General features: G+C 42.4%; 2 protein-coding genes across 2 annotated transcripts; both read right to left on the bottom strand.

Annotated features, from left to right (window-relative positions):
- Positions 1–3,827: 3,827 nt before the first annotated feature.
- LOC137650939 (zinc finger BED domain-containing protein 5-like) lies at positions 3,828–4,397 on the bottom strand. The gene has a single exon (XM_068384084.1). The coding sequence runs from the start codon at positions 4,395–4,397 to the stop codon at positions 3,828–3,830; it is 570 nt and encodes a 189-aa protein (XP_068240185.1).
- A 120-nt stretch (positions 4,398–4,517) lies between these two features.
- On the bottom strand, positions 4,518–5,711 carry LOC137650938 (zinc finger BED domain-containing protein 5-like). The gene has a single exon (XM_068384083.1). The coding sequence runs from the start codon at positions 5,709–5,711 to the stop codon at positions 4,518–4,520; it is 1,194 nt and encodes a 397-aa protein (XP_068240184.1).
- Between the last annotated feature and the right edge of the window lie 7,813 nt (positions 5,712–13,524).

The raw sequence follows: 13,524 nt of genomic DNA, 5'->3' as shown, positions 1-13,524 counted from the left end.
TAATCTTGGGACAATTTTTTCTATGGTCATCTGGACCATTTGAGACAAATGACGTTACCGTTATCTGTCATTATCGCTAATCATAAACAGTGTTAGTGCTTCCTGCCCCCTATAAGGAAGAGTCATACTAGACGGTAGAAAAGGGGCCTCAAGGTTAGCGTATATTGTATGAACAAACATAAGTATTCACTGGGTATACAAACGGTCTCACGGCTTGTATATATTGTTGGAATAATGGTCATCTGGACCATTTGAGACAAATGACGTTACCGTTATCTGTCATTATCGCTAATCATAAACAGTGTTAGTGCTTCCTGCCCCCTATAGGGAAGAGTCATACTAGGCGGTAGAAAAGGGGCCTCAAGGTTAGCATATATTGTATGAACAAACATAAGTATTCACTGGATATACAAAAGGTCTCACGGCTTGTATATATTGTTGGAATAATATCCGTATCCATTATATCCATTGTTTGTAAGCATACAATGATATGAGGTTTACTTACATGAGTAAGTCAAAGAACTCTGGCATCTTAAATATGCAAATTGCCGGGCGAATTGGGACGCAATTACATTCTAATAGACATTTATTTCTAATAAATGACTAAATGAAATAACAAGTGAAGCGGATGTAACATGATAAAGGAATTATACGGGCAACGTATACAAAAATTAATTTCCTTCTATGAAAGCGAAGAAATAATGAGTGCCACTCTAAGACTGAAAATTTCTTTAATAAATTTTTCCTTTATAATTTCTGTAATGTTGTATCCTATCAACACTGCGTACTACGTACACACGGCACAAGTGTTATCTGTATAATTCCACACCTGAGATTTTGAACAGACTTAGTGTCACCATGGTAACATTCACTTGAAGGGTTTCACACTAGAAGTGTTGACACCTTTTCCCTTGAATTGATAGTCCCAATCAATTAACTGTTCATCGCAGAAATTAGATGACAGGTTTTGATACACTACCTGCCGCCACCACATAATGCTTCAGTTCATGGACCTGCTGAGCATAGTGTTTGTAGAACAATCTGGATGATTTCCATACAGCATATGAGCAAAGACGCTCAAAGTATGGCCATATACTGAAAAGAGTTCAGTGATGAAGCAATTTTCCTCAGATCATAACCTGCGGGTGTACTGTCAGTATCTGCTCTGCAAATAAAGTAGGTGAGCTTCGCCCTCAGTTGTTTTAGGGATAAGTTTGATCCAGAGGTTTCTCCTTTAAAGAGCTGTCCTCCCCTGAAGTCTGAAGTTCTACGTAGATAGACCTTTAGACACTCTACAGGACATAGAGAGACATCTTTCTTTAGAGGGCAGATTCTCCAAGGACCCCACCTCTTAGTGGGTAGCTCGTTCTTAGCAAGAAAGGTTGGATCAGGAAAGAGATTCAGTTCTCCCGCTTCTGTGAACTGAATGTGGCCCTCATTTCTAGATAGGGCTACTATTTCACTAACTCTAGCCCCAGAGGCTATAGCGAACAGAAAAATAACCTTCTGGGTTAGATCCATGAGGGAACAATCTTCATTGTTCACAGATGAGGCATAATATAGGATCTTGTCCAAAGACCATGAGATGGGCTTTGGAGGTGCTGCAGGCCCAAGCCTTGCGCATGCCTTCGGAATCTTATTAAAGATTTCATTCACCAGATCCACTTGAAAGGCATATAGAAGAGGTCTAGTCAAGGCTGACTTGCACGTAGTTATCGTGTTGGCTGCCAGACCTTGATTATGAAGGTGGACAAAGAAGGACAGACAGAAGTTCATTGAAATTTCTTTCGGTCCTTTTGCTTTTACAAAAGCAACTCACTTTTTCCAAGATGACTCATATTGTCTTCTAGTTGACTTAGACTTCTATTAATCTAATAATTCTATATTGCCTTCTGAGATCCCAAATCTTTTCCTAACCGCTAGGGCAAGAAAATCATGAAATGAAGGGTTTGGGCTCTCTGTGATAAATCGAAGGCAATTAACATCCAAACCCTCTGAGATAGTGCTGGGTTCAGTACTAAGGCCAGCCTCAGCCTCAGTTCCTTGACTAGAGGGAAGCAGTTGCTCTTGGGCTATTTTGGAGCTACCAGAGCTACCCCTCCCTGGAAGGATCTGAGCATATTGAGGACCTTTAGCAGGAGATTGGATGGGATGAACAGCAATTCCTGAGTCCATCCCTTCCATACTAGAGACATGGTGTCTGTTATTTCCTCTAGAGAATCCTCGTATGGGGCTACATATCGAGGTAATTTCTTGATGACGCTCGTCACGAAGAGGTCTGTCTGCAGCTCGGGGACTTGTTCCCATCTGGGAGAGAATAGGTCTGCGTCTGTGGACCATTCTAACTCTATTGGCTTGAGCCTGAGTAGAACATCCGCTGTCACATTGCGGATCGATTCTACATGAACTGCTGATAGGTGCCATCCTTTTAGGCAAGGGATGGTTAATATCAACTAAACTATTTGAGATGCTCTCAAGCCTTGTCGGTTCTGACGTCTCATTATCGCTTCGATGTCCCAGATCAGCCTAAGGAGGTCTGATCTGCGTGGAGAGAGTTTCCCCAACTAAGACAGGACTACCATGGCCTTGGATAGAAATGACCAAGACTTGGATTTTCCTCTGATGGGAGTGAACTCCCCATTCTTCCGGCTAGGCATCCATGAGGATGATCTTCAATAGTCGAGGTAGTTGCAAGGGCACGGTCTTCAATAGGCTTTTGGCCTTTGACCATTGTTTGGGAAGCAAGCAAGGAAAGACTGATGTCAGTCATTTTAGAGCTCTTCGAGCATTTGATGCGTATCTTCTCCAGACTCTTAACGCATCTTTCAGCTGTGCTCTTAGCACTGGGTCTGTCACTATTGTGATCTGAAGAGAGTTCAGAACTCTTTCCTGTTAGCGTCTTGGAATCCTGACTGATTACCATAGTGTCTTGACCGACCCTGCAATCTCCTTCTATATCCCTAAGGGAAAGGAGAGCCGATGTGACCTCAGGTTTCGATGGTTTTTTTAACCATTGAAACCTTTGAGCTGGAGAGAATCGAGACTTCTTGAAGCTGATTTTGCATCTCCGACAATCGAGACTTCTTGAAGCTGATTTTGCATCTCCGATGTTCCAGGAACCGGAACACTTCCTTGGATGCTCGTAGACCAACCACTTCAGGTGCTGCCCGCACCAGCCTTTCGTCCTGGTACTTTGTTACCTGTACAATTTCTCGGCTTGGTTATTGCGTGACTGTGTCCGTCAATTCTGTGAAGATACTTAGGACTGTGTTTAGTCCGACAAGTATCTTTCTTAGGACATACGTTATCCTCTGTAACTTGAATCCTAGGTAGGAGGAGAGGGGGCGACTGACTGGAAGCTGCCAGTAGGCATCTTTCAGGTCTAACAAGACTGTAAACACCTCTTTTTGAAATAGGGTCTTTATGTTCAGAAGGATTAACATTGTGAACTTGCGGTTTTATTTGAACTTGTTGAGTGGCAACAAGTCCAGAATGACTCTGAGTTTTCTTGAGTCCTTCTTGTGAACACCAAACAGCCTTCCCTGGAATTCGATGGACTATACCAGTGTTTCTTAAACTTTTTTGTGCAGCGGACCCCTTTTATTAAAATTACTCATGTAGCGGACCCTTTATTATTATAATTTTCCTCTTGAGTTTGAAAGTGTTTGCAGGTCATAATATACTGAAATTACAACTGAATTATTTATTAATGGCTTATCTTCAACATAAATGTTTATATTTTGCTTAACATAATTTCCACAACATTGATAATTTTGCATACAAATTTTCATGAACTCAACAGCAACGCTTCCTCCTCACAACCATACTTAATGTGATGAATGATACTGTTTTTGCTGCCTCACTACTGTTGGAATATCTGGCTCCAGTCTGCTGAGTTTCAGTCGCATGTCGGGTTCGACATTGATTCGTTTGCGCTTCTTCGTTTTAAGATCAACCAGTGTAGAAAATCCAATTTCACAGTTGTACGTTGTTGGAAACGGCATCAAGTGTTTCACAGCAATTTCTGCAAGTCCAGGGTACTCTGGCTGGACTTGAGTCCAAAAATTGGCCAAACTTCTTTCCCTGAATAGGGTCTTTAGTGTCCCACTTGTTGCAATCTCGACAAGATTATCAGCCTCTTTTGATGACAGGCTGACACTGACCTTTTCTATATCTACTTTATCTGTAACAAATGGATTTCTAATCCACTCAAAGCTTGGGTCTGGTTCTTCAAAATATTTTCCTAACTCTGAGGGAAGGCCTTGCAGATGGGCTTTGAAAGCTTGTGTTGTGTTACCATCTAGCTCTTCCTTGGAAGTAAGCAGGAAATCTGCTAATGAAGGAAAAGAATCAAAATCTTTGCGGTCAATGCGGCCGCACCACAAGTCCAGCTTCATTCGTGTTGCCTGTATTTTGTCCTGCACTTTAAAGATGATAGTATCTTTTCCGTGCAAAGACAGATTCAATCCGTTTAGTGCACTGAAATCATCAGACAGGTATGCCAGTTTTGTGAGCCACTAGGTGTCATGCATTCGATTATAGAGGTCATGACGTTCATACAAGAAAATTTGCACTTCCTCACGAAGTTCAAAGAGACGGGAAAGAACTTTTCCCCGTGTCAGCCAGCGAACCTCTGTATGGTAAAGGAGTTTTGTGTGTTCGCTTCCCATCTCTTCACACAGAACTGTAAATAAGCGGGTGTTCAGTGCTTTCCCTTTGATGAAATTGACAATTTTTACTGCCTCTTCCAGAACTGTTTTAAGACAGGTAGGCATATGTTTCACAGCAAGTTGTTCACGGTGAATGCAACAATGTGTTGCCTTTACCTGTGGTACAATGCTTTGTACCCGACTCACTAGGCCCCTTAGTTTACCAGTCATCGCAGTTGCACCATCTATGCTGATTCCAACACATCGCGACCAGGAGAGTTCATTTTGGACAATAAAATCGTTAGCTACATTAAAGATAGCCTCTCCTGTTGTGTTTGTAGGAAGAGGATGACAGAAAAGAAATTCATCATGTACTTCCCCACAGTAAATGTACCTAACAAAGCACAAAAGATTTGCCTCGTTCCCTATATCTGTGGACTCGTCCAGCTGTAGTGAAAAATACAGACTCTGCTGTAATTGTGACACCAGCTGAACTTTCACATTTTCAGCCATTGACGTTATCCTTTTCTTGACAGTGTCGTTGGACAAAGGTATCTTGTTTATTTCTTTACTAGCCTTTTCTCCAAGCATGATCTCTGTCATTATCTTGGCTGCTGGTTTGACCAAAGTCTCGCCTATGGAATGCGCCTTTCCTGTTTTTGCAATTAATAACGACACTTTGTATGAAGATTCAGTGGCCTTTGCATTTTCTCCAGGTATAAAAAAAGATGAAGCTTCCTTTTTTCTGTGAATATCAAGTTCATTACATTTTCTTTGAAAAAATTCTATGGGTTTTCCCACATATTCCTTATGTCTGGACTCGAAATGTCTTCTGAGCTTTGAGGGTTTCATAGCCTCATTAGCTAATGTTTCATAGCACAAAACACACTGTGGGATAGGATCCTCACTGTTGCCTTGCCAAAAAAATCCAAGTTTCAAGTAAACACTGCAGTATTTACGCTTCTTTTTGGCTGTTTCTTGGTGTGTTTGCTTGTGCCCTACAGTGGTAACCGAGGCATCTGTACTGCTTTGGTTTGTGTCAGCGGTGTTCCCTTCGTCCATGGCATCTGCGCCTGCCTCCAGTAGCTTGAGCTAAGTTGCACTGTTAGCATCGTTTCTTTCTTCTTTAAGGCCAGTGCTGTCTTGGTTGTTGTTCTGGAATTCAGTTTTTTTCTTTGTAAGTGAGCCTGTCTTGAGCCACAGATCCATTATCCTGATGCTAAAAAGTAAGCTAGGCTGTCTTCTGATGTTTATCCTGCAAGTAACTTGGCGAGGTCACGAGGTCTAGTATTCGAATTTCTAATCTCAAAAAGGTAGGTAATAACTTTTAACAAATGGCATATAAAAAATCAGTATGTTGTCATAAGCATCCAGATGATCTTCCTTCATACAAAGAGGAGCACAAGCAACTTCCGTGTGTTCCTCATAGCAGCCTTAACGTCAATTGATATGTGGCGGGCGGCCGCACCACCGGGCATCAGTCAGTACAATGTTGCCAAATCATAAACACCACTGCCTTCTATAAAGTTGTTCTTTTTGTGTGTGTCTTTTTCGGAATTTCGTTGAGGATTTCACCCCAAGGGAGGAAGGTGGCATTACTTAAATTACTTCCATCCCAATGTGACTTAGCCACTGTAAAAAGCCATCAGGATTTGGTGCTACAAAAATAGGAATTTAGGACGTTTTGGCCGAAAATTTGACTGAAATTGATATAAAAATTTATCCTGCGGACCCCTTGGAATATTCCACGGACCCCTGGGGGTCCGCGGACCACACTTTAAGAAACACTGGACTATACTTAACTTACACCTGTATGCTCTAGAGCTCTAATGTATACTGTTCTAGATCAGGGTTGGGGTGTAGGAAGAGTTGAGGAAATGATGGTGGAGTCATGTCTATTTTCCATCCTAGTCCCATCTTGATTAGGCCTTGGACCCAAGGATCGAAGGAACCTCCCTCCTATCAGAAGCGTCTCTTTGCTTCAACTGATTAGAAGGTTTACCTCTTCGATAGCCTGCCTGCAGCGCCGCGGTCATCGAAACTGTGGGATGTTGTTGAACAGCCCGAGAGAAAATGTTAGAATTTTCCGTCTTCCTTTTAGGTTGGGGACCCACATCCGTGGAAGACTTTCTCTTTGAAGAGATGCCCCACTTCTGGAGAAGTCCTGTATTCTCCGTGGTGGCTTTCTCAATCACCTCTTTGACTACCTCGTTTGGAAAGAGGTCTCTACCCCAGATGTTGGAAGATATCAGCTTCCTGGTTTCATGTTTCACGAACTCCCTTCAGGCTTTCCTAGCCTTCATAAAGGCATATAGGTCTTTTACTAAGGTGGCCATATGCACAACTCTAAGCAGTTCTGTAGGGATAGGGAGGCTGCAAGTCTCTCCTTCGTCTCTTGTTCCTTGCACAAAAGAAACTCAGAAAGTTTAGGGAGATTCTCGCTAAACTGTCGTCCAGCGACATCCGCGTCTAGTTTCCCTACTGAAAAGGTTAAGTGAATTTCCTTCCAATCCTTCTCCTGCGTGGGTAAGGCTAGTGACAGAGGCTTGCACTCCTCGAGTGCAGGACATGGTTTGCCTGCCTCCACTTCCTTGGCAACAAATTTAAATGCCTTCCACGTAAAGGGGAATGTTATTGAAGTAGGAGCCAGAAAGGTAAGGTGTCTATTACTTGGTGCGAACACTTTCGACACCGAGTAACCCGCCTTTCTCAGGCTACTTGACAAGAAAGCCTGTGCCTTATCATGGTCGAGAATCATGACCTCCTTCAGTTCCGTTTCTTTTCCTGACGTTGGTTCATGCTTCAGTCGAATGAAGCAATTAGGGAAAGCGTTAAAGCTTGGCCAAAACTGGATTTCGTCTAAAGGAACAGCACCCATCTTCTCCGAGATGTAGAGTTTGCCGTCTAAAATCGGCATAAGCTCCGCATACCTCCAGGGATTGGTTTTGGAACATGTCGTAAGGTTTTGCTCTCTGGGTCGCTTGTATGACCCTTGGGGAGCGACAAGTGGAGCTTCACATAGCTCTAACTTGTGTTTCACTTCTTCCGTTTCGCCTTGTTTGCGAAAGTTTTCCATTAGACCCTTAAAATGGGCCAGTAATTGGTCCATTTTGTCTAATAGAGGGGTAGAAGGTGAAGATATCGAGGTTAATGGCTCCAGAGCCGGCACAGACGGAGGCAATTCCGACACGACATTGTCCACTTCTTCCCGGAGGTGCTTCCTGCCCTCCGTCCCAAATGCTATCTGGACGCAGGGAGATGTGAATCGTGCCTGGGGTACCACTATTTCCCTTCCTGCTTTCGGGAATAGTAAGCTACGCATCCTATCATTAGGTAGGTATGGTCCCGGAGAGATCTTCTGGAACCCTCTTACCCAGTTGTATAGTTTCTTACGAGCTGCATCCCTAGACTCCATTGACTTGGGATTATCAAAACTCTCGGACACTAAGGTCCAACAGATATTGCAAACTTGGGGGTCCCAATATTGCAGGGATTCGGAAATAATATAGCAGGGGCCATGAAACCTGCATGTATTATGACCATAAAAGTACTTTCTCTTAATATTGCAGAAGACTGCAACACATGTCATCTGGGGTTCCTCCTGTAAAGAAAGGAAAGCCAAATGAGTATACAATTGATTATCTCACTGATAAGCAATATGTAAAAGTAATCTTTTAACTAAAATAGCTTAGGATAGTAAGCTAGAAAGGGATAGTGGGAGACACATACTTGTGTATCCCTTGCAAGCAATTGCTGTTACCTCCCTTCAGTATTAACTATAAAGAGTTTCCTTTATCAAGGCAACTCGAAGAAAAGGGTTATAACCCCTAGGGGTAGAAAAAGTGTACATTGCCACTGCCCCTTTTAATATTTAACACTGTGGGGTAAGGATAACTGATTTCTAATCAAAGTATTGAAGGAATTCTATTCTTTCAATATAGGATCAGTTTCAGCAGAAGCCCGCACAAGGGTACCCAAGATATGTTAGAAAATAACTACTATATAATCATAATATAGTTTTCTGTTTGCAGTATATACTATATTGTAAAATACCGACTACTGTATAATTATATATTGTAGTTCAGCCAGTGTGCTGCCAGTATGGCTAGCATCTGGCGGCACGGTCCAGCCGGCATGATCCTGACTGGACTAGGAAATATAAAAGACATATATTTGTGTATCCTACCCAGCCCATTTGCTGTGGCTTTCCCTTCCAATATTAAAACCATAGAGTTTCCTGATCAGGGAAGCTCAAAGATAAGGGTTCTAACCTTCAAGGATAGAAAGTGTACTACCACCGGGCCTTTAATTTATTTAATATTGTAAGGTAAAACGTAAACTGATTTCTAACTAGAATATTGAAGAAATTCTATTCTTTCAATATAGGATTGGTCTCAGCAAACACCTGGGCAAGGATACCCAGGCTATATTGGAAGATAACTACTAGTATAATATATACAATAGTTTTCTATCTGCAGTATATACTATACTGCAAATATACTGACTACTGTATAAACATATACTGTAATTCAGCCGGCATAGCTAGTCCCTGCTGGCACAGCCCGGCTAGCATGCTAGCTAAAAGAGAGAGAGAAAGCTTGGAGTGAAGGACTACTTTATTACTGTGTATGTATCCACTAAATAAGGATGCAAATATCTAATTTACTGCCTTTCCCCAGAAAGAAGGTTCAAATGGAAGGGGAGAATGTATCATTCAGGCTTCCATCCATCCACCAGTACCATCGCCGGCAAGGTCCGGCCGGCACATGGCCGGCAGGCTAGCACCTGGCAGTACTAGTACAGTGGGCATACCGCTGGCTGAGTCATCACCTATCTGTGTCGGTCCGGCCGGCATACCGCCGGCCAGGCTAGTACCCCGGAACAGCACTTGTAGCCGGCAGTTCAAGGAAGGACTGAAGAACCTTAGTGAAAGAAGAGACTTCCCCCCAACAGCCATCATGGCTGCCGGCAAATGACATGGCTGCCAGCACCCTGTATAGCCGCCGGCAGCAGTCATAGTCGTTGGCAGTTTTAGAAACATGGCCGCCGGCAGCCAACATGGCTGCCGGCAGCCAACATGGCCGCCGGCAGTCATTGTGGCTGCTGGCAGCCGGCATAGCCACCAGCAGTCGTCATGGCTGCTGGCAGTTGTCCTAGCCGCCGGCAGCCAGCAGCCGGCATGGCTGCCTGCAGCTATCATGGCCACCGGCAACCGTCATGGCAGCCGGCAACCGTCATGGCAGCCGGCAGCTGGCATAGCCGCAGGCAGTCAGACAACAGCTGTTAAGTAGAAGTCTGGCCGGCCCTGCAACCCAACGGCAATTGGTGAAATTGCAGGATGACGGCCCAAAGAGTTACGATGGCTAGGCTATCACTAAAGGACAGAAGGGGGAGGGAAAAGAGTCCTGTATGAGGTGTGGAAGGAGCCGGCAAGGTTGCCGGTCCTACCACACCCTTAAGAAACTCTGCTTCAGTATCAGCGCCATCCTAGGCGGCAGGAGAATCTCTATTCTCCAGCCTAGGGTCTGCCAATACAGTTAAGGGGACGGCGGCAGTGCCGCCTCCTCTCAACGAAGGAGAAACAGAGTTCCAGTGCCGGCACCATCCTAGGCGGAAGAAGAATGTCTATTCTTCAGCCTAGGATCTGCGAGCACAGGACTAGTCTTCTAGACCGCAGGGAGAAGGTGGTGGCATCATACAACCACTTCAAGTGCAGCCTAGGGATGACTAGCCTCCTATGCCGGCAGCCTAGCCGGCAGGGGAATGACTGTTCATCCTGCCGGCCGGCCGCCAGCAGAAGACTATATACTCTGAGGTTCTGACCGAATCCCAAAACATGCTATCGGCAGTTAAGGGAAGGGACAGAAAACCCTAGGCTAGTCATGCCTGAATAAAAACTCGAGGCACGACCCATTAGGGTTGTAGCCTAAGGGTACACTCAGAGGGAAGGAGGGATAACCCTTAAATCTCCATTGAAGACAAGTATCGGTTTATATAATAATTCCAGGAGATATCTATCTCCGCCTGAATTGATAAAACAATACACGAGGGTAACCGGGGAAATGTTTGAAAGTATACTATATCGCCTAGGTTAGGTTACCTAGGCGAGACGAGATCTCGGTTACCTAAATCACCGAAATTCTAACTTATACGATCGACATAGAAAAAGGAAAATTATGCATATTATGAATATCTTTACAAGTATAAATTGCCTAAATAGCTTTCATAATTAATTAATTAATGCTATTTCAACCAGGAATGTCGTTCTACTAACTAAATAACACATGCCTAACGAACAAAAGCACCCATGGCGCCTCCGGTAACAGGCCTAGCTCCTAATCACAATAAATTACTCTAATTTCACTGTGAAACAGGAGCTAAAATATACACATTGTAAAGAATCAATACTCAACTTTCCAGAGGCGAAAGAAGCTGGAGATTGCATAATAATCCTTGCAGAATCGATCCAAAAAGTTAGATCAACAGGGAACTCCACCGTGCGAATTCGCTACAGAATTAGGAATGTCCGCCATCTTGGATATGGCGCTATCTTGATACTATATATTAGTATGGGAAATAGGGTAACCTTGATAACGGCTCCCCTTCTAAAATTGCCAGTCTTCCCCCTTGAAGCGAAAATGCTATTCGGGGTGAAGATCGCTGTGTGTCGTATCAAGATATACGTCCCTGATATTATGCAATATCCTTGAGAGAAATTTTAAGGATATTCGCGCCAGGAATTAGAATTCTGGAGACCTAAAGGTAAATTCTCTGGGAATATCACTGTAGTACATATATCCCTTTGGAAGCTACTATTAGGAACCTTCCATCAGGACGACATGGCTTGATCCCAAAAAGTAAGATAGAAAATGCAGAACATAAGATTATGTAATCGAAAGAAAATGAAAAAAGGGACTTAGAAAAAAGGACACTTCAAAATATCAAGAAAAACCGCAAAGTACTTTACTACTATGCAAAAAAGATGAATAAAGGAAGATTAGAAATAGGGCCTCTAAGAATTGAAGGACGGTTAAAGAATAAAAAAAAAGGAAATATGCAACATAATAGCAGAAAATTATGAGTGAATTCACGCCAAGAATAATGAAACAAAAATGAGAGAAGAAAATATTGAATATCTAACTGATATAGATATTGTGCAGGCTATAAGCGAAATTAAAAAGGGATCGGCGGCTGGGCCAGATGGAGTTCCAACGATTTTGTTAAAAAAAACTGCACACACTATCGTGAAGCCGCTTGCAATACTGCTAAGACAAAGTGAAGATATGAGCAAGATATATGTTAAACATAAATGAGCATATATAACCCCTATTTTCAAAAGTGGATCAAGACTAGAGGCAAGCAATTATAGACCTGTTAGTATAACATCACATATTATGAAAGTGTATGAAAGGGTAATAAAAAAAAAATAATGAATCATTGGGTTAAATGTAATTTGTTTATTATAGGTCAACACGGTTTTGTGCCCGGAAAAGGTACACAAACCCAACTGATAGCACACTATGAAAACATATACAAAAATATGATAAATGAAAAAGACAGATGTGGTATATCTAGATTTTACAAAAGCCTTTGACAAGGTAGACCATAATATATTAGAGAAAAAATGAGAAAGCATAATATTGTGGGAAAAATAAGAAAACGGATAAAAGAATTTCTACAAAACAGAAAACATAGTGGTTGCAAATGACGAGAAATCAGATGAAGCTTGGGTAATATCTGGCGTGCCACAGGGTACGGTATTAGCTGCACTGCTGTTTGTTATTATGATCTCAGACATAGACTGTAATGTTAAAGACTCTGTAGTGAGAAGTTTTGCTTGTGATGAAGATAGGAGCTCATTACAAAGAGATCTAAATAAAATATATGAATGGCCGGAGATAAATAGGATAGTATTTAACTCCGATAAATTCGAATCATTAAGTTATGGAAACAGAGAAGGAATGGTATATACATACAGGGGACCTAATAACGAGACAATCACAAGTAAGGAAGCAATTAAAGACCTTGGTGTAATGTTAAACAGGAATATGTTATGCAACGACCAAATAGCAACACTGTTGGCTAAATGTAAAGCAAAAATGGGAATGTTATTCAGACACTTTAAAACATGAAAAGCTGAATACATGATTATGCTTTACAAAACTTATGTACATACTACACTCGAGTACTGCAATGTGATATGGTACCCACACTACCAAAATGATATTGCACAAATAGAGAGTGTACAAAGGTCCTTTACTGCTAGAATAGAAGAAGTTAAGGACCTTGACTACTGGGAAAGACTGCAATTTTTAAAACTATACAGTCTAGAAAAGAGAAGAGAATGCTACATGATAATACAAGCTTTGAAGCAAATCGAATGAATTACTGAAAACATCATGGAGCTAAAAATATTAGAAAGAGCAAGCCGAGGTAGATTAATAGTGCCCAAAACTATACCAGAAAACTAAGGAAGGCGCATAGGACATTAATCCACTACGCACCAGCATCGATAATGCAGCGACTATTGCGCTGCCAGCTCATCTAAGAAACATATCAGGAGTGAGCGTAGATGTGTTTAGGAATAAGCTCGATAAATACCTAAGATGCATCCCAGACCATCCAAGACTGGAAGATGCAAAATACACCGGGCAGATGTATTAGCAACTCTGGTGGATATGTGAGGTGCCTCACACTGAGCAACCTGGGGAACCCAAACATAGAATAAGGCAAAAAGGCAATAAGGCTCTCTCTCTCTCTCTCTCTCTCTCTCTCTCTCTCTCTCTCTCTCTCTCTCTCTCTCTCTCAAAAAAGCATATTTTTGGTCTTTATTGTCGGTTAATAGGAACCAGTATCGACAGTATGTGGGTGACAT

This window comes from Palaemon carinicauda, chromosome 12, assembly GCF_036898095.1.
Source record: "Palaemon carinicauda isolate YSFRI2023 chromosome 12, ASM3689809v2, whole genome shotgun sequence".
NCBI lineage: Eukaryota > Metazoa > Arthropoda > Malacostraca > Decapoda > Palaemonidae > Palaemon > Palaemon carinicauda.
This window is presented reverse-complemented; position numbering and strand designations above follow the sequence as displayed.

Excerpts from the sequence above, each read along its gene's own strand:
- LOC137650939 (XM_068384084.1), bottom strand. The coding sequence starts at position 4,397 with ATGAAGCTGGACTTGTGGTGCGGCCGCATTGACCGCAAAGATTTTGAT.
- LOC137650938 (XM_068384083.1), bottom strand. The coding sequence starts at position 5,711 with ATGGACGAAGGGAACACCGCTGACACAAACCAAAGCAGTACAGATGCC.